The sequence below is a fragment of the Prorops nasuta genome, unplaced genomic scaffold (genome assembly GCF_024137725.1).
Source record: "Prorops nasuta isolate Cenicafe-Biocafe unplaced genomic scaffold, Cenicafe_Pnas_1.2 PNAS00006, whole genome shotgun sequence".
NCBI lineage: Eukaryota > Metazoa > Arthropoda > Insecta > Hymenoptera > Bethylidae > Prorops > Prorops nasuta.
The window spans coordinates 5,722,186-5,747,332 of NW_027116803.1; the positions used below are offsets into that span (position 1 = coordinate 5,722,186).

At 40.3% G+C, this 25,147-nt stretch overlaps 2 protein-coding genes and 1 non-coding gene across 8 annotated transcripts in view; all 3 read left to right on the plus strand.

Moving 5' to 3' along the window:
• The first annotated feature begins 111 nt into the window (after positions 1 to 111).
• Positions 112 to 3,037, plus strand: Tsp47F (Tetraspanin 47F). The gene is made up of 5 exons (XM_066729166.1): positions 112 to 1,572; positions 1,710 to 1,898; positions 1,992 to 2,156; positions 2,311 to 2,532; positions 2,673 to 3,037. Exons 1-5 carry the CDS (start codon positions 1,510 to 1,512, stop codon positions 2,736 to 2,738), a joined length of 705 nt encoding a protein of 234 aa, XP_066585263.1. The 5' UTR covers positions 112 to 1,509; the 3' UTR covers positions 2,739 to 3,037.
• A 1,686-nt stretch (positions 3,038 to 4,723) lies between these two features.
• On the plus strand, positions 4,724 to 4,796 carry TRNAV-UAC (transfer RNA valine (anticodon UAC)). Its single transcript has one exon. It is a non-coding gene; the product is annotated as a tRNA-Val (tRNA).
• Positions 4,797 to 9,793: 4,997 nt separating this feature from the next.
• Positions 9,794 to 25,147, plus strand: part of LOC136774426 (uncharacterized) — a 219,136-nt gene continuing 203,782 nt past the window's right edge. For all 6 annotated transcript variants that reach the window (XM_066728708.1, XM_066728710.1, XM_066728709.1 and 3 more), the window contains exons 1-2: positions 9,794 to 9,983; positions 11,967 to 12,315. In XM_066728708.1, coding sequence (XP_066584805.1) covers positions 12,275 to 12,315 — 41 coding nt within the window. In that variant the 5' untranslated portion in view covers positions 9,794 to 9,983; positions 11,967 to 12,274. The remainder of the gene's footprint in view (positions 9,984 to 11,966; positions 12,316 to 25,147) is intronic.

The window sequence follows — 25,147 nt, forward strand, 5'->3', positions numbered from 1 at the left end:
GGTTATAAGCATAAAAGTTAACGTAAAGTGTCTAGTATTATATGGTTTTATGTGGGGAGGTGTGTAGAAATGATAATATTGTCGGAGTAAGATTAAAATCGTGTCATGCTACCATTTGACTGCACCTACTTCAAAGAATAGATGCTCGTTGAGTATATATTTATTAAGCGAAGCCATTAACCCAGTATCATTATAATTGTTGCATTAAACTATAGAGAATCTCGTTAAAGAGAACTTTTGGAATAATAAAATAATGCGAGTGTGCGCATAATTCTGTATGTAGTGTTGTGCATTTCGTATGACCTACTTTGTACACGATCGACGTGCAAATGTCATGTCATTATATGACTATAGCTATATTTGTTTTATCGCGAATCAATCTAGCGAAACTAGAGCGTGTATATAGCTATGTTTTATTGATGTTTTAATTAAATATTTATATATTATTAGTTGGTCCGCGTACGATAATGTGTTGTTAGATTTTCCGTTCGCCATTTCCTTGGAAAACAAAAACTTTCGATTGATATGGAGTCTAGCCGTGAGATACCGATAAGAAGAAAAGTGAAATAGTCCCATGGTTGATGACCGAGACCTTCATGCGTGATAGCCTCGGACTATTAATAAACTCATTAAAATCAGATTTAATGAACGTCGAGATCTTACCTGGATGTCTTAAGACTCTTATCAAAGAGAACCAGTACGTTCTTGGAGCTTTTCGCACGCAACTCACGAAAATACTTTACGAAATGCTCGACGAAACAAATCAGCAAGGATCTCTATTGCTTCTGCAAAGTAAAACAGCAAACTTTCTATATAAGTACGTTATTAAAAGCAAATAAAGAAGTTGCTGTCAATTTCGCAAATATTTGCTCAATAGCGAACTTTTCTGATAAAATAAAAATACTTTGGAGAGAGAGCAAGAATTTTTTTTTTATTTCAAGTTAAAACTTGAGATCTACAAGTTACGTTGTATATTTGAGGGTTGAAATATCAAAAATCGATAAGAATGGAATGTTTAGAGTGTTGTATTTTCTTTGTTCAAGGGACTTCGGATAATAGTTTTAGGAAGAATCCAATGGATTGGAAAATGGTATGTAATTGGTCGAGTTTCGATGAGTATCGACTGTGATCTTCCCGAGGCAGGTGGCCCTTGAAACGTGGCGAGTTCTCCGAAACGTCATTAACCAGGGTGGCCATGGTTACTTGGCAGGAACACACGGTGGTCGACAGGACTCGGGCCAATGAGGCTTTGGTCCCAACGCGACGGTCCTCCGCGAGGACTCGTTCGTCAACACTCACGACCAATGGACAGCTCGGAAATTTCGATCGAAACCAACACAACTGTAAACTCCGAGGAGAATATTTTCTCATCCCTCATTGTTCGTCCAGCCGTCGGCCAGAGCATTCGATTATGCGCTGTCATTAAAAATAGTGCAGTTGGAGCTTTAAACCCGTGCCTCGCTAACTTCATCTCTATCTTCCACTGTCACCTGACATCAACCAGTCGCAATGGAGTCGTGTGGCCTGAGTCTCGTCAAATACATCCTCTTCATCTTTAATTTAATATTTGCGGTGAGTCATTTGATACAATCGATTATTTTCAAGGATATCCTTTAATGACATCATTTGTCTTTACTTCAGCATCCATCGAATTAATCGACTCTGGCTGCAGATCTCGACACTCGTTGATTATTGTTTGATGATTACAGATTTCAGGAATAGGAATTATCATAGCTGGAGGGGTCGTGCTTGCAGATGTCGGAGACTTCAGTCACTTTATGGAGAGTGGGATAATTGCTCCTTCGGTAGTTCTGATAGTTGCAGGTGCCATTGTCTTCTTAATAGCCTTCTTGGGTTGTTACGGAGCTATCAAAGAGAATTATGGAATGCTAATAGCCGTGAGTACTGCGAATGAGATCAATCCCGTTTTATGATTAAAATTGTTAGCCCATGTTCAAAAAGAGATTCTTATTTGTGTTTAAATAATTTAGTTTGCTGTTGCCCTCTTAATCATCTTCGTGATCGAGCTTGCGGTTGGAATTGCTGCGGCTTGTTTGAAGAACAATTTCAGGATGGAGTTGAAAAATAGTTTGAAGGAATCGATTAAGAACTATACGGATGTGGACAGAGTGACCTGGGATTCCATGCAGAAAAAGGTCAGTATCAATGTCGAATCATCCGGGAGATAGTTTGTTCTTTTTACAACGCTAGGTGACGAGGACGAGGGAAACATTATCATTATTAACAATAATGCTTCGTTTGTATAGAGTGATCTATGATTTTAATCAATCACGTGATTTTCAATTGCAGTTAAAGTGTTGTGGTGTGGATTCTTATGAAGACTGGACTTCGAACAGTAGATTCTCCGCATCGCTACCAAATTCTTGCTGTATGAATGATAATCCTACGTTGGCATGTCAAAGTGGTAGTCCCAGCTTGTATAAAGGGGGTTGTTTCGAGCAGTTGGAAGAGCTTGTCGAGAGCAGTGCTGCAGTTCTTATTGGTGTAGGAATAGGAATTGCTTTTATTGAGGTAATTATACTATTATGTCGACCGAGCTAAAGTAAATGAAAAGCAAAAAGTGAAAGGGTAAACTTTTGAGTTTTTACGTATTATGATGATATCATTGGAATATTAATAGGCCTTCCTTTCTTGCTTTATCATCTTTTCAGATCGCTGGGATAGTTTTAGCGTGTTGTCTAGCATCATCGATAAAACGAGGACAAGCCGATAAGTGAAATGAAATGCAACCTACTGTCAGTTAATATTACATTGTTTTATTGTCTTCAATAATATTAAGCTGCAGTTATAAGTCTCTTTTCTGGACATCTTGTTTATTATTTATTATTTTTGATAAACTATTTTTGTAATTATTTTGTATGTATTAATTAGTTTTATGTATTTTTGTATTACAATATTATTGACTTACTGATCACCTTTATTGTATATTACAAGAACTATCATAAATAATATTAGTTTGCTTAGTTCATACTTTTGTTTGGTTAAGAATAAGTAACACTTGTGTTGGTCTTTTATGAAAGTAAACTTCTCATTTATTTGCATAATATAAGCATCATTCATTATTTACCAGTTTCAACATGTAACTATAAAATTTACATCCTACCAATAAAATATTTACTTAACGAAACAGAGTTAATAAAAAGTTACTTATTTCTTGTGCAAACTTTTCTGCGGTAGATTAACTAGTACATTAATTACGATTAACATTATTTTGAAATGTTAGAATATAAAGAATATGATTAAGTGGTTTTATTAATACCTTAAAAGCAGTCATTTCTATTACAATAATTATATCTAATCATTCGGAATAAAAAACTGAAGGTTGACCAAATAATTTTAAAAAATCAAATTGATATACACAACCAAAAAAGTACGTAAATACAATGCAAATGTATACATTGAGGCAATGTGCTTGTTCGTGAAAATGGAGCCGTTGAACAAATTTATTGTTGTTACATTCCTAAATAACATTTTGAGTGCAGATTGGCAACAGAATTTGCAAATTCCGTTGTCAGATTGGTAGCAAATATAAAAGCATTGGATTTGGTATTTACCGTCAGAACCTGCACATACTATCTTTTCAGCAGAATGGCACCAAAAACAAAGTGGAATCATTACATATAATCTGTGCGCAGATTTATAGCATTGCGTCCTGCAGACTTTCCCTCCCGCACGTAAGCGCATCTTAACTGGTTGACAGTCTACAGACCACATGCGGTCTGTAGACGGAAAGTACCATCAGTCCACAGACCATATGTGGTCTGTTCGTCGATAGAATTTTAAGGCTTTTTAGAACTATGGACTTCGATGAAACGGCGTTTATTTGACATAGACTTGACACAACATATTCTGGAAAACACAAAAAGTGCTGTGACATGGAGCAGAGACGTACAATTTTCTAAAAAAATATGTTTGGACTGTGAACCTGCTAAATACTCTAAGCTACATTAGGATATATATGATAGATCATTACAATTTTGATTAATATAAAACTGATATTGAAAATCACCTTGCGTTATTTTTTTTCGAATTGAATCCTAAAAATCTGTGTTGTTAAATATTTTTATATCTTACACTTTTTTAATCAATTGAATAAATGTTACTAAAACAATATTTGAACTACATCCTCGACATAATTTCAGTTAACGAAGAAAACACTTTAATACATTAAGTGATGTACGAGTTTATTAAATGACGAACATGTACATTATTACAACTAGCTTAGTTCATTATTTATTACTATTCTACCAACAAAGAAAGTTTAGAAAGAGCTTAATTTGTTAATATTACGAGAAAAAATTCTTTTGATCTATTTATAATCATTATTTAGAAAACTTGAATTGCATTCGTAACTTTTATAATTAGAAAATGTATTGTTAAAAATTAGTTTTAAATATTACATTTTTTAAACATTTATTTTTGTATTTTAAAGCTATTAAGAAACTAGAAAACTTAAGTTTTAACCATAGCGCTATCTATCGGTAATATTTTTAACATCAGCTACTGCTTTACCAACAGTCAATATAATTTACTATAGAATGATAATATCGTTCCATCATTATATTATATAAAATCCAAAGAAAATTACGAAGGCCATAATTTGTATAGTCCCTTTATACCAAATATTACTTAATTATAATTAATATCAAACATAGATATATCTCTTTCCTGTTGTTCATGAAATAAACTATGACGATCAACTGGTTCCGTGGTGTAGCGGTTATCACGTCTGCTTTACACGCAGAAGGTCGCCAGTTCGATCCCGGCCGGAACCACATTTTTGCCTTATTTAAAGCAATGAAAATAGATCTTTAATGGAGAGGAAAAAATAGGGGATGATAATTCACATTAAAACACTCAGTTCCATTTTTGCGACTGTTCCTATCAAAGAATAACAAATGCTGCGTATTAAAAAATAGCGTTAATTCTTATATTTTAATATCTTTATATCTCAACTGATGGCAATATATTATAAATTACCTTCATATAGTCCCTTAAAGTTTACACTAAAATTTCCGATAAATTATCGATAAAGCTAATTGTAAAATTGGGATTAAGGACATGCACAGAATGAACTAGCTTCTCAGGATAGAACACAACAGACTCGATACTCGTCTCGCATTTTCGCATTCGTCTTTCCGTGTCTCGACCGGTATTCGAGCAATGCGACAAGAGTGGTTCGGCACTTCTTTCATTCTTCCATTCACTGGCTCCTCTACAACCATCTGGCTTTCCACCTGCACCGTCATCCCGCCAACCGCTCCGTTTCTTCGACCACGTAACGAGGGCAAGCTCCTCGTTACTCAGCTATTCTTCTTCTTCATCTACCTGAAATATTCACTTGCATAGAAATTCTTCTTACATTTTCACCAAACTAGTTTCTTCAAAGATTCGCGAGTTCTCGAATGATTTATCGAGCTCCATTCGTCATTTAAGCTCATAAATCATGGTTTATGAGAAAAAGGAAAATTATCTGTCTTCGTAAAATATATAGAAATTAGTGGAGACTTCCTAGGACGATCGAGGATCAATCGTTTTGCGATGCGAGTTTTGAAAAAACTGTGACGCACTTGGTTCTTGATAAATCGTTAGCGAGAAGCGAAGAGAAGAAGGTAGGTCAAGAAAGAAATTATGGAGGATGCTTTCGGTTGGCATTTTTGTCCGAGTACCCTCGAATGTTGTATCCGTCCGTGGAACGTGCGCTGAATCACGCGACTCGAGCCTCGGTTTTTCGTGAAATATCTCATCTCTTTCCGAGAAGCGAAGTGCCGGAGGAGAGTTCTTGTTGCTGGATGCGTCGGCTCCGTACCTAAGCCTGGAAGAAAAAAAGAATAAGTAGGAAGGCGCGTATCGTACAACGGCAGAAACATTGCGTCATAAAGCAGGATGTAACTCTGCCTACTATAACACGCCTGGAAAAGTAAATCTCGTGGAAGAAGAAAAGCCAGCGATATTGCTGTTTTATTTCTTTGCATTACTGCCAGAATTCATCGTACATGCATTTCATTTTTAAGTCTGCATATACATATAGTGTGCACTTGCGCGACGAAAAAGAGGAAAGAACGGAATTTCACTAAAAACTGGAATCTTAATGAAATTAAAAGAGTTCCGCGGTGCTCAAAAACCAGCCGCGATATAGTTTCACAAGTGTACGGTACTATAAGCACACTTTTTTCTTTCTTACAATAAAGTGAAAAGTTTCGGCTCAAACTTTTCTCATTAATTTCACTTTATACGTGTAGCACGAAAGACTTTCCTATGGTCTTGAACGAGCAATGAAGCCGGTCAATACGTTACTTGGGTACAAAAAGGAAAACTCATATTATATAACAAGGACATAGCTATAAAGTTTATGACAGGTCAAACGAAAGACTGATTAATAAATGTATTTGCCAAGTATAGATAAGAAAAAATGGAATATTTGCAGTCAGCACAGAGCAATCAGATATCAAAGATAGATAAAACTTCAACAAGAGAATAAAAGAGAAAAAGGCTTATCTCATGCACTGATAGTTTAGCAGCTTGAAAAAATTAATTACTTTTTTAGTTAAAAATTTAAACTCTGCAGCAACGCAGTTTCACACGAGAATCATATTTCGTTGCAATATTTTCATCACGTTGATTGATTTATTTATCAATGTTTTTAATTAATACTTTTACATTTGAAAAATCTGTTTGGGAGATGCATGTACATCTGTGTTGATAAAACATGAAAAAAAAGCACCTTTTGCATTCGAAGCAGGTTGCGGGTAAATCGATTTCGCACTGGTAACAGGAAAAGTATATATATACATATATTTCGTTGGATATAATATGTTTCGTGGTTTGATTCTTATTTGTTAGGTCGGTATTTTCTGATTGATGAACAGGTGCATCGTGAGATGCAGGGTGATCGGTCAAAGGCGGCTAAGCTCACTTACGTCAGTAAAAAAAAAAAGTAGAAAATTAGTTACACCCTCTCGCTTCCTCCTATTCCTATTCTTATATCGAAGTCTCGTGTAGAACACGAATCACCGATGTATCCTCAGCCGATTCCTGTCTATACTACCTGTTTGCAGGACAGTAAACTCACCAGGAACCTGTCTCTCGCGGGCATTAGTGTTTCCAGTCGTTTGCCGGTTACTCACCTTCAGCTTTATTCGGCTCGATCATTCTTCCCGTCGGCTGAATCGCATTCGTTATGCTTCAAAGCTAAAAACACAAACTTGGAATTGCATTTCCCACCGAAAACTTTCAACCTCGTTGAATTTGTCTCGTAATCTTCGACTCGGTTGGACTACCAATTACCCGTGAGATAATCGTTGTTACATTTTCAATTCACGCATCGAAATGTAAAATGAATTATGAAATTGTGAAATTCCATGATTTCATATGGTTGAAAAATCTCAACACGACAAAGACTCTTATTATAGCGAATAAAAATATTCTGAGAAATTATCAACCTTACGTTTTCAAGTACTGCAGATTTTTCGAGGTATCTTCGAGTGGTTTGAGCGTCTACAATATTGGATTGAGCATGGATATATATATAATTGGGCTATATGATAAAACGTTGCACGTTTGAAGGGCACGTAGTCTTAAATTGCGAGGAGTTTTGGTTAAAAATAGATTTGTTCTCGTATAGAAAGAACACAATCGCTGCTTTCCTCTCAAGTTAAACGGTTGTAATGCTATAGGGAAATGATGAGTTCTCTCTGGGGTTAAAACGAATATTTATCGGAATAGGTGGCTTTTGGGGTGAGTGGTGAATATCAGTGATGTTTTCTATGCTACGTCGATGATAAGGGAAATTTTGGAGAAGAGGATTCCACGCGGAGGGTCTATTACAGCGGAGTATAGAGAGTGAATGATAAGAGCGAGAGAGGAGCAGGTTACATCCGGAGTTGGCAACGCGTTTGTATAGAGGGAAAAATCGATGTTCGCGCATCGGCAGAAGCGTTCGCGGCTGAGCGTGGCCGAAATGGCCGAATGCCAAAGTCGCTACACAGTTGTGATAGGGACCTGACCGGACAAAAAGGGTCTCTCTCTCTCTCTCTCTCTTCCTTGGAGCGTGTGATTTACTTTAAGATTTATCCATTTATCTAATGCTCGCTGCTCACACTCAGCACCATTGAACGTTTACGCGGCTGTCAATAAGTCATGTCAACCTGCCACGAAGCCCGTTTGGATCGTAATCGTTGCAATTTCACTTTAAGCGCCCTCTGCACAATCAGTAAAATATTCTCTCTTCCCCTTTCTTATCTTGTTTCCTTTTTCTCCTCGTACATTCTCTGTCTTTTAGGAAATATCTTTCAGCTTTATCTACCAGGGCTCTGCAATAATTTTCTCTTTTATGTATTATTCGTGCAACGTTGATTCTTTGCTTCATCAAACTATTTTTTTATGATTTCGTCAGAAACTTTTTTATCAACAGCGTCGTTGGATTTTTTTTAATTAATTGTGCTTTTAATTTAATAGAATACTACTCTTAGTATATATTTACTGACAAAAAGAGATTATCCATGTATATACACATGTAGGTTTTGAGTGAAAAAAATATTCGCACCTGACATGATTTATATAGCAAAATTTCAATTTCATTGTTTCTGTGGGTGTACAGGGTAAAACAATTGGTTCTTACCGGAGCTCCTATGAGGGCTAATTAGTGAGATGGATGGCAAACAATAGAATTCCGAAGCAGGCTTTCGCACACTAATACAAGCACAATCGATCTTTCAAATTTAATGAATCGAACCGCTCATGTTTGCATTGAATATCGAATAAAAGTTAGCAAAGGGACAAGTTTGGCTTTTCATTGGAACGAATCGACTGACATATCTGCTCAGTCATATTTACGCTTAACTAGGCTGCTATATATAATATATTGCTGATAGTGCATAGTCAACGCAATTTAATTAAACGCATCTAAACAGACGAACATTATAATATTATATTATTAATATTTCAACATGACGAGTATAATGCACTGGTCAATTAAATTATACAGAGCATTCGATCGAACCGATTCGCCACAAATTGCACCTGTACAATCGTAAACTGCCAGAAATATAATTGAGGGATCTTAGCTGCGGAGAGGCATGACAGAAATATCATACCAAAAATAAAAAGAAAGCTGGGCCGAACGCAGGGCAGATATTTCCGTGGGCGAAATGGAGATGATCTGCACGACGGAGGTGCAAATTAAACGTCGTCGTAAGATATTTCTGCAGCGCTTGTTAAGAAAGCTTTTATCCTCTTTTAACGGGAACCTTGCTTTGACGAAAGGATATAATAAAAATTGCAGAAAAAAATCTCAAAGAATAGATAAATTTAGACCTAACATAATACATATGAGTAAAATAAATATGAAATGATCCATAAAAAGTCACCGTAATATTCCCTTCGCTCGTCGATAATATAACGCGAGAAAAACGTAAAACCTTATTATTAGTTATCAACTTCGTAATTATAAGAGTCTCCGTATAATCGTTATGATAAAAAATAATGTTAATTGGTGAAATTAAATGAAAAAATGTGAGAGACCCAGTTGCGTGGGGCGTTTTTAGGTGTTGATACGTCCCTGGAGGGGGTGATTGTGGTGGGGATGAGGAGGGGGGGGGGGGAAGGGAAGGGAGGCAGCTTGGCGAGGTGCCAGGTTGTGGGACGCTGTTGGGGAGCGCGAGCGAGGAGGAGTAGGAGGGAGAGGTGGACGGGTTGGGAACGGGAAGGAGCACGAGTACCGCCACCGCGTGTCTACCATCTCTGTCTCTTTAGTTCAGTTCGTGCTCGGCGCGCAGCCGGTTGATGCTCGCGTGTTCCGCGCGCGACACTTCCGCTCTTTCGTTTCTTCTTCGTCTCGTTCGTCCTGGTCCTCCTCGTCCTTTTCTTCGACTATTGTCGCAAAGCGCGCGCGCGCGCGCTCGCTCGCTCGCATGAATCTTTAATCCAATCGTTCTACGACAAATCTTCTACGCTCCGTCAACGTTAGTATTCGATAATTAAGCAATATTATAAGAATTATCGTCAGAGTAACGAAACAAATCATTGGGAAAAAGACATTTTTGAGGCTCCCGATGGACTTGTCGTTAACGAAAAAAGAGCCGCGAGTCGTTGAGGAGGTAAAAGAGGGCTTTTACAGTCCTCGAGATTTGAAAGCTTCAACGACACCGTTGACAGCGGTGTTCCGCGCGAGAGTGCTCGATCGATCGGTGACATTACCAAAGACTCGTGGGAGTACATGCTCCTATCGATAAGCGCTCGAGCCTTTAATTTTTCCCAAGGATTTTCAATCTACGAAGCGTTCGAGTGCCATTTACGATCATTTCGATAAATTCTCAAGGAAAATATGCTGCGACATTAACACTGTTATAATTTCGACATTTCTTCGCAAGTTATAAAAGAGCAAAATTTTGATATTGGTGAAAATGAAGAGTTTATAAAAGAATTGTTGGTGGCCCACGAAGCAGTGACCAGTTTTCCCATTGGATTGTAATAAAAGTAGAGATTTTTTTCGTTTGGTGTATCCTGACGCGCGATTGCGCGATTCGAGCGTGCGACGTTGATGTTTCTTCCGAGTAATCATTGCCGTCTTTAAATAGAAACGCTAGGATCACCTTGACCGTGACTAAATATTTTACCGAAAAGGCTTGGCCGTTGGTTCTCGTGTAGTCGCAGTCCGTATAATGGATAGAGAGCAAGGTACCGATTGGCAGCGATATAGCCATGGGATATTTTTGTACTACCAACGCACTTTTTTGACAGCGCCCACGTGGGCATTCAGCTGTGGCCTGTGTGCCACTCTCACTGCGCTAGACGATAAAATACATCCGTTTCTATAAAAAAGAATCGTTGGCTCTACAAACGTCAAGCTAGCGTTTTTATTGCGCAAAGCTTATCTGTATTTGAGATTGCACTTTAATTTATTCATTCTCGCAACAAAAGGTAGAGTTTTAATCGCGAAAAGCATAATAAATGCTTCAATAATGCCGGCGGGCCTCGGCTGTCAGCGACGGTCATGAATTTATCGAGTTAATTAGATATCGTCTTAATTCCCTGCAAGATTTATCGCCGGATGCTTAATCGATTCAAACCCGGTATTGTCGCTGCTGGCTAATTAATTAGTAGTTCGAGTTCTAAGGTCCAACCCTCGGACCAAAACGGTTCGTGTATATCGATCTTAATGACGCAACGCGAACTTTGTCAAATCATTCAACAGTAATCACTTTGCTCTATAGTTAATTATAATCGAATGCACAGTTTTTGATCTAAACAAAATTTTAACTGAAAAATATCTTAAGAACAAAATTAATTTTCGTATACTCTCGTGTGTAAAGTTTAAAATTATAGTATGGAAAGAGACGGAGGTGGTAGTTGGATGAGAACGAGAGGGCCACGTTTCTTATCTATCATAGCTTCTGTATACCGATAATATCGTGCCACTGATAATTCGACAGTTTGATCGATTGTTCAGCTTAGCTACTATTAGCTCTTACCTATATAAAATATTTCCTCTCGCTTTCTCACAAGGTAGCAGCAATGTTTGCTTCCACAAAGGTGCATACAATTTCATCGAGTTTATTGTCTCGCTGTTCCTACATAACAATACTTACGAAACGATCATTGTCCCTAGCAGATAATTTAATTGCATTTCGAAATTGACTAATTAATTGTACCGTTGAACTTTTAAATTAACGATGGAAATGGGCAAGAAAAGACCAAAATCTCGTGCCAATTAATAGCTATAATAAAAAATAAATGCTTGAATTAGAAAAGTTTACGACTGAAGCCCGGAAGCGGGTTTGAGAAAAGATAAAAGATCAAATCTTCGATAAAACGATCATTTGTCCATTAGGGAAACTCCTTGACGAGGATCAGTAGGATTAACGGTAGCTTTGGGGAATTTTAGTTGGTATATATGAGGTAAGAATTGGTGGAATTTGAGACTAAAATCGATTTTTCTTGTTTAGTGGTTGGAGATAGCTGGAAGGAGGTCGTCGGGTGTCTCGCGCAAGAGCATCGATCTAAAGTGGTGCGATCCGAAGTGAAATAAGAAAGGGGAAGAGAAAGAGACGAGAGGAGCATGGTGTGACTCGAGTGGGTCGAGGGGACCGTCGACCATCGTCGGAGAATCGAGGAAGCCGGCTGCTGGTGGTTTTGTGATTCCGGCGCTGCCGGTGGTGATTCGTGGTGGTGCTGGTGTTGGTGGTGGTGCTTGATACGCTACTGTGACTTTAAAGCCTTCTGGCATCTGGGCCTCGCTTACACCGGTTTACTCATGCTCGGTGTGCTAAAGCGGCGCTGGAAGCCTTCGAAAAGGTAAGCTTGTATACAATTACCGATTATACAAAAAAAGAAATGACTATATATATATATATACGGAATACCACTGCTTTATTCCAACTTTAAAATATAATTCACGAAATTCTCGAGTCGCTATTAAATCCACACCTTTCGTTTGAATCTTGATAATAATGAGAATAGTAGAACATTGATCGATCGATAAGATAGATTTTTGTAATTTTATTTTGTCAGATTTAAAAATACCCTCACCCTCTGTACTAGGGCATTCGGTTCTAGAATGAAACCGGTAGGATACGATACGCTCGATGATTTAATAGCGGACTTTTGTAGACCCTCGATTCACAAGATAAAATTCGGATTGGGTCACGCTTAAAAGTATTAAGAAATCTATGGCGGGACGATGGGCTATTAATTTGCATCGGCCCTTTTGGGGAATCATCTCCCTCTATAGGGTAAGGTGAAGAATGACATGCCACCAAAGATGCATTCACCTGTTTCTTGACCGTTGACGTGGGATATGGGTCGGAGGCAAATTTATATCCCAGCTATTCCCCCTGGATCCTTTCAAAAGCTCCAACTCGGATTCGAATGCATGATATTTCAAACGTCACATATATACGATACAATACTAGGAGAAAACTCAAGAAATGTCCTTTATTCTTATTTGCAGAAATTTCTTCGACAACCAATTTAACACTAGCACAATTCCATACGATTTTGGATGGAATTGTGGAGGTTTCTAATGATATCGTTTGCAATTATTCAGGGTTTGTTTCAATTCGTGTATTTAAATAATTGATGATGAAAAGACCACAACGCCTGCTCCTGCTAGCTTCTCGAGCAACTTATATCGATTAATTTTCATCGACCTTCCATCAGCGCATCGTGACTCAACAAAACATTGATTAGAAAATTAAACTGTTTAATGTCCTCAAAGTTTATTCGCCTGGAAGATACTTTACGGTTCACCGATATTCTTCAGGGTACCTTTGCTACTTTGTTAGATCGTTACTTTCCTACCAACTTTAGAAGCCAAAGAAAAACTCCAGAAACTTGTCTGAATTGTCGATTGAGTTCTCCCTATAATGGATACAGCAAATTTCATTGTTTCATTATTATACATATTGCATTAAAATTGGGACTGGAAACTCTATCGGAAAATTCACACGCGCTCGATACTGAAACCATCCAATCCTACGCGTTCCACTGTTCCAAATACAGCCGAGTGAAGAAGTAATTAGTTTTCATGAACAAGAACGTGGTATTGGTATTGCGTGACTGTGGCGAATTTTAAAAATGCATCATTGTTTCTGTGAAAAACACCCGACGTTAAATGGAATGAAAGAGACAAAGTAATGATTAATGCACGGATGTTTAAAGAATGCGAGCGAATGGACCGTTAAGGTGCAACTTTAATAATCCTCTGAATAAAGAAGGAGGAGAGAAATTTTGGTTTGTTAAAGTATCTCCCGTGGGTAAACATACAAGAGCGATTATTCGCGGCCCGGTGCGTGCACTTGAAAGTCGAATGAAAACAGGTTCGCTAGGAAGTTCGCACGCACGAGAACACGCGTAGGTGAGTGTATTGTGCCTACTAATGAAGGGTGGAATAAGAAGGGGGGGGGGGAGTTGTAAGAATCGAGGGAAGACGGTGAACGAGGTGGGAGGAGGAGGAAGAAGGGGGGGGTGGAAAGTGGAACCATGGCGAAGGAACGGAAGAACAATCGTTACAGCAGCAGCAGAAGAAGAAGAAGAAGAAGAGTAGGTAATCGCAGTTGGTTGGAGGTTGTAGTAGCCATTGTGCGTGACAGTCTCGGCTGGAAACGTAAGGTGTCCTCTCCGTAATACTGGAGAATCCCATTGTTATCTCAAGTGTAATGCCGGCCAATGACATTCCATGCAAGAGCACCCACGGAACACATTCTAATTAGACTTCTACCTAGATTTATCCTCCCACCTCCCCCTCACCCCCTTCTTTTATTTCTCATAAAGCTCTAACCAGAATCTTACAGCAGCTTGCATCAATCTTGATTTATTTAACGATTTACAATTTTGGCGAGATCTTTTGCTTAAAAGATAACCAAATGGAGGGAGAATTCACTTTAAACACTCTCTCTCTCTCTTTTTCTCTCAATTTCTGTCTACCTCTCAGCAAGCTGAGAAAATGAATGTTGGACTGGGCATCGAAGTGGCCATAAAACGTCTCGCGAAAGCCAAAAGAGCCATGGAAGATTTAGAGGGGCCTAGAGCGCGGAGTACAGCCCGTTTGCTGCTTCGGAATTCCAAGTTTCCAGCAAGTCCCGATTGTGAGCGCAGCAAAGTGAAGTTATGCAGGGACGAGTTAAGTTTAGAAGCGAAGCCGCTATCACCGAAACCACCACTCCCCCCCCCCCCCCCACTATGTTAAATTGCTGTTCGAATTGACGTAAACACGCACCAACCGCGAGCTATTTGTTGTGCGCGCTAAGAATGAAAAGTTTTCCAACTTTCAACCGCCTCTTGCATCTTTTCCTTCCGGTCCACTAGTGCTACTGTATACAGTATTTACACAAGAATTACGATATTAGAAACTGACCCCTCCCCCTCTCTGGTTTTAAAGGTTTTTGCCAGTGTTGCCATTTGACTCTCGTTTCTAACCGGTTGCATATCTTCTTTTTCTAATACGCATCAATGTCATCATGGCCTTCAGTAAAGATATCAAAGACACGGTAATTTTTTCATATAGTGACTATATAGTTAAAAAAATATTCAAGAGATAAATGTGTCTTATAAGAAGGTAGACACTCGAGACTTTTACGATGGATTTTTATTTCAAAGCAGCTGTTATGATTTTGGAAATTTGATAAAAGTTTTATTAAATTCTCGATTAAATTATAAAATGATCTAAAAGCTTTCGACAGAGACAAGAATTGATCAAATGGTTCACACACTGGCAAATCTTCATTTTCCAATTATTATTTTAGAAGCTTTCCCAGTTTCATTCTTAGTTTCCACGTAGATTAGCACAGTTTCGAAGATTTTTCCCGATTTTTCCTTGTAATTGGCCAATGTAGAAGCTTCAAGCTCGTCTTATTTCCCAACATCTCTCTTTCGCTGTGTATAACCCAGCAAGAATACCGTGCATAAGCTTCGCAGAACAGTTGGAAGTTTCGGTGTTTTGGGTTAATGTATTATCATGAAAGTTTCGTGCGCATTCAGGAACTCTTAGTTTGTTGAAATACCCGCAGAGATGAGCTTTAGTTGAGATGAGATGGTTCATATCGTGTTACTTGTAATACAAAATTTCAACTTGCGAATACATTATTCTTGCATGAGGAAATAAAATTTAAACTTACACGTGAATATAATATGGATATCATTACGAAATTTTATTAATTAGACGTTCGATAATGAATTTATTCATAAGAATCAAAATATTTTTAGCAGAAATATAGAGATATCAGAGAAATTCAATCCGAACAATGGTCATTGCTGGATTCACGTTAAATACTACACTATAAACACACGTATATATAACAAAACTCTTAAAAAAAATGTAAATCTCGCGACGAGGAGAAGAATATTGTACAGCAACCTGCTTCCAATTTGACTTTGGCTCGTGGCTAAAATAGTTGTCTGGCCGAAGATTAGTGGGGGCTTGGCGAGTGTGGTGTCACCGGTAATGTCACGTATGTCAAATATGTACCTCAAACGTGGCCCGGTCTTTACTTATATAGTTTAAAGCGCGCGTTAATTAAACGCTTCCTGGAACTGTTGCGCGAATAGTTTTCTATTGGTTTAATGTGTTGATTTTTTCTCGGGTTTATCCGGAATGCTCGGGCATCTATGAGACTACGAGCGTGTCTCCGCTCGCGCATTTTGCACTTACGTGTTTCTCCGTCTGACAAGCTGTCTAATTACATAGGCCAGTCCGGCAAAGCTTTCTGTCGTGCCGACGAAGCGCGTTTTGCTCGTAAGAAGAAAATTATGTTCTTGCAACGTTGAACCAGTTAATAAGCAAAGTCCATGCGAGCCAGTAGTGGCAATAAGACGCCGAACGCTCTTGCAAACTGACCCGCTACCAGAATAGCTTTTTGGCCGTCGGCCGTAGCTACCGTGTCCCCTATATACACCCCCCCCCTCTCCCCACTTCACCGATCCTTCCTTGAGCAAGACGAATTTTCAGTGGGAATTTAACAAAGCTATGCTCAAGTACACGTTTCGTCATGCCAAATTAATCTTTACACCGAACGTATCAAACGACCAGACAACGAGACTACGTTCCTTTTACGCGTGCCATGAAATTTAACTCAATTACAAATTACCATCCAACTATGTAACTTCCTACAGCGATATAATTATAACCAGACTAATTAACGAGGATATATATTTTTCAGCGCTCGCCCTATCAAATTTCTCGGATTCGCTCCAATATCGCGCTCTGATTCGCCGAGGCATTCGTTTCGTATACAAAAACAATATATATACTGATGGATTTTTGAATGTTGTTTTTAATAGCAGAGAGAGTGGGAGAGAGAGAAAGGTTATACTGTGCAATATTCTCGATTAATCAAAGCACATTCTGTTTAATCAGTTTCTATTTTAAACGTCGAGTAATTATATACGAAGCTTTTATGAAATGAATATAACGAGCAAAGTTTATTGCAGTTTGTTCATAACACATTGGCTTGACTTTTCGGTTTGGGTGGATTTACGCGTTGCACTTTCCACCTTTGGTATATGTAGGCAGACTCATCGCGAACAATATCAAAGGTCAGACGAGTGGTACACCAATCGGCATAGATCCGCGCGCCGCGCGGTTAGTCTACGATCGACCGAGAATGGAATTGGAGACGCGGGTGCGCCGTGTAAACTCGCTGCGAACTACAAGTGCACCATGACTCGGGAATGCCAATATTTTTTCTTTCTCCCCGCCCCCCGCGTGCACAATACGTTTCTCTAATTACGACTCGTAGCTACCACATTGCTTTCTCTTGGCGAATCGTGTACGTCGCGACTTTCCAGCAAACAAAAACAAACGCTCTTTCTCCCTTATCGCGTTGACCCTTTCACTGTACCGATTTACGAGGAGGTAGAAGAGGCGAACGGTTACACGTCCGAGCTTCTCTCTCAACTTTTTCAACCTAAACTTGTACGTCGCACCTTATTGCCACAATGCTCGAGTTCTGTGACCATTGCAGAGGTTCTAAGGTGGTAAATAAAATTATAGTTCCCATCGGGTTTATCCTTGAGTACGTTTAGACGATAAATAATTAGTAGAGCCAAGAATTTATTAATATCTTTAGAGTAAATATTGTTTTATTCGAGCGACGCGTTGGACTTTGATCCAAGATTCGCGAGTCGTAAAGTCGAAGGCTTCTGCGGTGATTTTTATTAGTCCAGTTTGATATTCCGTGAATGAACGAGCGGGGGGACCATTGCGAAACCGAAAGGTGAATGGAAGTAGCTCGAGAATGAGCTGGCATTGACTTCTCTGCTGCTCTCCTTCTCTCCTCGTTTATTCTTCGTTCTCCACGAGTGTCGCAATGATCCGTGTCTCGGCACAGCATGCTCACGTGTGCGTGTGTGTGTGTGTGTGTGTGTGTACTTTTTTTCAAAACCAGACACACAATGGAGAAAAGTGCCGTGCGCCTGCGAGTACTCCGGCGACGCGTCGCTATAAATTAGTTACGAGCGAAGTGTGACTTGCATAATTCACCTAGCATGAAAAGCCATTTACGCTCATCACGATGCCAGCCGTTGAGTTTTGCGCGCATTAACGCCGTGAAAACGCCTTGGCTCGGCAAGAAACGCTCGCAAAAACTCTGTAAACGCGACACCCGGCAACTTTTACTTGCCCGGACCAACGGCGAACAATTAACAGCTTACGCCTGTCATTTTGCAATTCACGCGCGTCTCTTATCCTGTGTATCGGACGCGTGTATATATTTGTCCATTTAGCGGGATTAGCAGGATTTCCGAGGGGGATGCACCGTGCTTCTTCTCCCCCCCCCCCCCCATCTCTCGTATATGTACATATAGTATATCACCAGTGATGCTAGAAATTAAATTTTTTTGAACAAGAGGATAATTCGAGAGGGATGCACAGCGCACACATACATCTATACGAGAAAGTGATTGTGTGTTTCTCGTAAAAATATTCGATTCTTACAACATCGCTGATTCGATAGATCTCGTCGAATGCTTCGCGTCGACTTTCGAGTTTCGACTCGTTCCGTTGTGGTCGTGGCACGTCGCTTTTCTGTTTTCGATAAGGCGAGGGTTCAGGGAGTTCGATACCCAATTATAGCGTTCTTAATCATTATCAGCGCTCGACTGTTTGCGCAACAATGCGCGCGAGTTCACGGGAGCTCCCAATTACCGTTGAGAAAGCTGTCAAGATTCGTTGATTCCACGCTACGTAGCGCTCCTTGGCATCGTTCGGAAGCGCCTTGGACGATTTTGCTTCGGCTGCTTTTCTATCTCTTTAGCCAACCACGCAAGCCCCCCCCCTCTTCCCCCTCCTCCACAATCTCTATCCTCCATTCCCCCTTCGGGAGCCCCTACGGGACAGTCGCGTTTCGTCGACTCTCCCGCACATTCCTCGCTAACTATCTTTGACTCACTGCTCATTAGTTACAGTCGTTTCATCGCTACGAAAATAATGCGCGTAACCCCTTTCCCCCCACCCCTACTTTCTCTCTCTCTTTCCTCTCCCATCGGTTAAATTCCAAATTTTTATCAATCCTCGCAATTTTTATCCGCACGAAAGTATCGGTGATATAACAGGCTTGCTAGTAAAACTCTTTCTATTCACATATATATGTACCGTGGATTATCGATTAATTAAAATATGACTCTCTGCAATATTTCCTGTATGACGTAAAATTGCAGAAAACTGATTCGTGCAATTTTTAACTTAATTCGTTTCTGGGCTTTTAAGTGTACCGTGCTATTATCCAATATTCGGTACACGAATTTAACGCTTCGATTCTATCTGCGGAGAATTGAAGATTTGATTTCAATAATTCCCTTTTCTCTCTTCCCGAAGAGTTTACACCAGGTCTGCTCCCGCAGATCTGACAGAGCTTTGAAAATTTGTGGAGAGACTCGTGGTATATATATATATTTAGAGTTGGAGGAATTTTCGTTAATTTCCGAATGAAGTCCTGATATAAAAAGAGAGAATCTTTTGCAATTCAAAGCGTCTTGGAGGACTTTCGGGGCTATTCTGGTAAGAATATCGCGGATTCTTGGAAATCCCTGACGAAGGCCGCATCGGGATTCGAGCTTCATCCTCCTGCGTCGACGTGCTTTCAGTTTTTCTCATTTTGCCCGCTTCCGGTGCTCGGCTGGCTCTCAACCTCTCCGCATCATGAATTCTGCGACCGGAATCCCGCGGGACTTCCGGTAGGACTTTATGAAATCCTTTGCGAGCTGCACGTGACTCGATCGCGCTCGACTTGCGGCAAATTGAATAATCGCACGGGTTCCTCCGGGGGAACACCCTCATCCCCCCCCCCTCCCTTCCTCCTAACCTCACTTCCACTCTCTTGCCTCTCCCGTATATATATATATACACCCTACTACTCCTCCTGCTTTTCGCGTGCAGATCGCTCTTGCGTAACTCGCGTGCTCCGTTAAGCGTACGCTTTGTCCTCCCTTGGCAGTTTCAAAACCTCCGCAACTCCCTGGCAAACTGCGATAAACCGCGAAAGCTCTGCGATGAATTGCTCAAACGTTAAACTTATAAACACACTCGCTCTATACCGTTAACTCTGCTTAAATTTCAAATTCCTCCATCCGCCGTCAAATTAGCCGCAATTAAGGAACTAACGCACCGATGATGGCTCTCTTCATTCCTTTCTCGCGTAGCGTGATTATTACCTTTGTATCGACGAATCAGAGACGCGAAAGTATTTTCCTCAGGCGTTCTAAACGCTACCACCCTGAGGAAAGTCATTAGTATACTCCTGACCCAAGTCGTTAACTGAAAATGACAAAAATTCATTATGGGGTAAATTTTCTTGTAGTTTCTTAATCTACTTTATCATCACGTGACTTTGCGTTTAAAGGAATAGCATAAAACGCTTATTGTGATAACGCGCGGTGGAAAATAGAGTTTACAGTATATTTGTTGGTTTTCGGATGAAAAGAGGAGTAAAGCTGAGGTTAGATGGAAACGATATAATTTAGATGACTATTAGAAGGAGTTATTAAGAGGAGAAGCGTAGGTAAAACGAGATAACGCGATAGGAAACAGTGCTCTATTGAAGGACACTGCTATCGTTGCAATAAACGCAAAGAGCCCAGCAGAATCCAGTTATTCAGGCGGACACATCAGTGCGCAATGCTTTCAAAAGCTGATAATATTAAGCATTGAAACGGCACTGCCATTTTGCAGAATTCTCTTTGCGGAAAGTGTCAATGACCAGTTCCATTTTCTCGTTCCCCTTGACAAGCGTGCACTTTTAATTCTTACGTCATCAGCGTCGAGAATAATCGATTAAAAAAAGGGGCAAACATATTCCGACGTGAAACTGATATCCGCTCATATATTTTTCGTTCATTAAATCTGAATAACGAGCGCCGTATATAAGATATTGCGTTTCTGTCAGTGAGCGTGTTTTATTATTAAGCACGTTTCTTCGACGTTATCGGATATAACCAAGTGGAGTAAGGCCAAGTTGCAGCTAATCTAAGCAGAATTTTCAATCAGACCTCGCAATGGTGACTCGATCGAAATGTTGTTAGGGAGAATCTTGTCGGAGAAGTGGATGATGACGCTTCGAAAAGCGGAGGGAAAGCAAGTTCTTTCGCGTCAGGACGAAGGGTGCGTAGGTGGTAGTGGGGGTTATGCTCGGCGAACTGGCTCTGCAGGCTCTAATGGACAGTGGGGCCTCCGGCGAGTAGCTGCATTTAGAAAGCTTGTTAAGGACTTATTATGGGAACGCGTTGCGAGTCAGCGTGTATAGTATCTCGAGGGTGAAAAGTAGCAGACCCCAACCCTCCACCGTACACTTTTCTGACCCGATGTTTTCGTAGACACTCGCTGCGAAATGCCAGTATTTATAGCGTACTTTTGCCCTTTCGCTACACCTCCATTCACTCTCCGTCCGCAATTCCCACCGAAATTCTCTAATCTCTCTACCAATTAGCACATCATTTTAATTATACCGCTATATATATATATATATATATATATCAACGCTTCAACCTCCACCCTTTTGGAGCAAATAACCGAAGCACTCGATGATACTCGACGAAAGGTTATCTCTCTATTATCTTCGACAAGTGCAATTATGCTCGTCCAATTTCTCCTCCACCCTCTTCTTATCCGCTTGACCGAAGAGAATCGAGTCGGATGAATTTCGGCGTTCGTTTGATCGAAGCTGCAGTAGCCAGAGATAATGGGTCCGTGAGTAATTTTGTTTACCACGGTATGAATAGTTTTGCGGAGTCAATGGGAAGGAAAAGGTCCAATTGGGAGTTTCTGTGGGGTTCTTCTCTTTTGTGGATGCTAGTGTGTAATCGCGGAAGCGGCGAGTCGAGGTGATGTATCGAGCACGCCTAAGAGAGGGGGGTGGAGTGTTGTGTGAAAATGTTGTTAAAAGAGAGTTGTGGAAAGAATCTGTGGGACGTTGAGGGGATCGCCAGATGCACGCCTGGATGAACCAATGCTTTTGCTCTTCTTTTTTCTCCTTAGCCTCTTCACCAGTCACGCTCGTCAGGCCAGAATTAACTTCTCCCAAATGACCAATCACGGTTACGCGCCAACACCCACTGTTCCATATCGATCCCCAAAAATACATAAACTTCTCGTGAAAAATCTAGCAAAAAATGATGAATAATTTAATAGTTGCTGCGTTCTCAGGCCTTTTAATTATTTTCTCCATTTGCATTGTGATATAGTAAATAAATAATGTTTCTTTCATAGCCCTCGTTATATCGCGACACTGTTTATAGCCCTGTTTGTTTATCGAAGCACATTTATTTACCAAGAGATAAATAACTTTGACGAAGGGTGAAATAGGTAAGTTCAATATTTTATTTCATAGCACGAGATCCATTTGAAACGTGATTTCGGCTTTGTGCCGTAAATTTCGAGAGACTACGAAGCGAGAGAGGCAGTAATTCACGCCGCGAAACTCTTGTTTTTCTCTCGCCCTTCTTTCACGTGCATTTTTTTCTTTTCCACTTCCTCCTCTGTTTTACGTTTTCCGCTGGAAATTTATGCTCATAGTCCTAGCTTAACGAGCTGCGACTTTTTCTGCCAGGCCTCACCTAGTAGATCGACCCGGCTTTCGCTCTTAACGTATTTTCGTTTGGCCGCACGTCTATTTGTGCTTGACAATGTCCTGCACACGGAAATACCCGTCGTTTTCTCCCTGAGAAAACTCTGCTTGTAATATTTCAGCGTGTCCGTATATTAATATCAGTCACGGTTGACCAATCTCGACATCCAGGACTCTTTGCAAAATCGACGTTAAAAAATGTTCCGAGTGGAAAAAGATATGCGAGTGTGACGAGCCAGTTTCTCCCCCCTCCTCTCTCCTGCTACGTCGTAAAAATCAAATTTGGATCTTTCTTATGTATACTATGGCTGCTCCTCGTGGGTACAACGAACTTGCACGGATGACACGCTGGTAGAAAATATTGGCTATAAATTTTGCTTGGTCGACGTGACGTTTAGGTCGGGTCAAATCGTGAAAAATCAGCAACTGCAATCCAGACATTTTTTCCCTTGACCGTACATTTCAAGCACATGTAAATATTTCTTGACTTAACGCGTCAGCTTGAATATAAAACGCTCGGTGGAGAAGAGGTTCCTATAGACGCGTGTGCGTGCGACCGATGCTTAAAATAGCGAGTAAATTTTTCTGTGAAGTAAATCGACTGTTCCGATCATCATCGTAGCTGGATATTATTTTGGTTGGCGCAAAATTTCAAAGGAATTCGAATAGGTGCGCGATCATAGATATATAATTCCGTATAGCTGGAAGCTATTACACCAAAAGCTTGATTTACATTTGTCGTAGTGGAGTCATCTCACGCATGAGATCGTAAAGGAGGTTTAGGAATACGGTAGTGAGTTAAGGCTTCTTTTTCGGGTGCTGACATTGAGAATGGGAGAGCGCGTGCACCACACGGCCTCTTCAGTATCATAAAAACGAGCGCCTTCCTTCGCAACAACTTGGATCCAGATTTAAAAGGGCAGGAGGCGGACACGGTTAAATGGGTTTTAAAACTCTCTGTATAAGATCTCATCTGAAGGACCGATATGTATATATGGTATATATAATACACTCGAGAGGGTGTCATCGCCGAAGAATCTTGGTGCAAACTCGTATGAATTAACGTAGAGCGAATGTGACCAATAACACTTTTGCCTAACGATCTTGTTCTCCAATAATCATAATAATAATAAGGCGACTGCGATCATGCTCCGTTTTCACATGGAGAGAAAACAAGAAACGAGAAGGTCTCGAGTCTCCCGAAAGAGATCCCAGAGGCCTCGGCGTGGTTCTTATATTCCACAATGGGGTTTACTGGACTTACGAGAGATTTAGTGGGATTCCAAGTGACGTTGCGGCAAGTCGGCTTTGCGCTAACAAAGGAAATATTGAATTGCACTTTTCTCTGACGCGAGGATGTGTCTCGAATAATTACACGATGACGGATGTGCTTTGTCCATTTACGCTATAGGATACTCTTGTCGATACCCTTATGGCTCAGTGGAGGGGGTGAGAAACGCAATTGTCTTCCTCCTGCACACCGGGAAGTGGTTTCGGTTTCCCACTTCCGCTGAAATGGCCTTAAAGCTCTTCTGCAGCTCGACTGGAACCCGTAAACCCATACGGAATAACACGCCCCAGTTGAAATTGAAGCTCCTTAACGAGAATCCCAAGTGTTACTTTGCTCAAAATTAAAGACCATTGTAGCAAACTCATTGAACATTCCATTGTATATATACCATTACACTGTACAGTATAGTACTGCGCTATATTCAAAGCTGAGAATTCAAAACTTTCCATTTGCACGATAGGAACTTGGATATGGCTTTGATTAAAATGTGTAACGTGCTATACTTGTACTTGTGTAAACTATGTTAGCGTACGTATCTATAGGTATGTCATTCGCGTATAAAGTCCTTTATGGCTTGGTCCATTGTTTTACAAGGAAATAGCTTAATCGGAGTGGCAGGCAGATTCATTAGGAAACGGAACAAGGCAATTATCGTTAAAGAGATAGAAAAGGCTAGTACCGCTAAATAATATAGTTAGGGTTAATTGGCCTAAGTGAAGGAGCGAATAAATCTTGGTGCCATAATGAAGTGTTGGCGCGGTTAGCACGTTGAGGTGCAATGCTGCTCTGTAAGGTCGGTGAGGTCGGCCTGGCTGCTGCTTTATAAAGAGCAACGTAGCAAACCAAAAGAGCTACAGCGTATAAAAGGAGCAAGTGAAACGCTTTATGAGCAGTTCGATAAATCGTTGCTTGCTCCTGCTTCTGCGTCTGCTGCTGCTGCTGGTAAACTCGCCGGTTTCTTCGATCTTGCGCACGATTTATTACGAGATTATTATGCTGCATCGCCTCGTTTCTCGCTCCAAGAAAAACAAAGCAGATCCCAAACACACATACGCACACACGTACACGTACACCGTCTTAGAATCAACGAATTTATCGACGTCCATAGAGAATCCGTAACGAGAGGCAAACGGACACTTTTAACGATTAACGTCACTTTTATTTCATAGCTATATAATACCGTAGATATTCAAGCCCCTTGCGCAATCCATTTATGCACGCTTCTAAATTGGACATTGTTTAGTTTCGCGGTATTCGCGCATTTTCACTGCCTATAAAATGG

What these genes read in the sequence shown, in the direction of transcription:
- Tsp47F (XM_066729166.1), top strand. Translation starts at nt 1,510, where the DNA reads ATGGAGTCGTGTGGCCTGAGTCTCGTCAAATACATCCTCTTCATCTTT. An exon ending in ATTATGGAATGCTAATAGCC is followed by an intron (nt 1,899 to 1,991) that starts GTGAGTACTGCG and finishes TAAATAATTTAG; the next exon opens with TTTGCTGTTGCCCTCTTAAT. An exon ending in GGGATTCCATGCAGAAAAAG is followed by an intron (nt 2,157 to 2,310) that starts GTCAGTATCAAT and finishes TTTCAATTGCAG; the next exon opens with TTAAAGTGTTGTGGTGTGGA.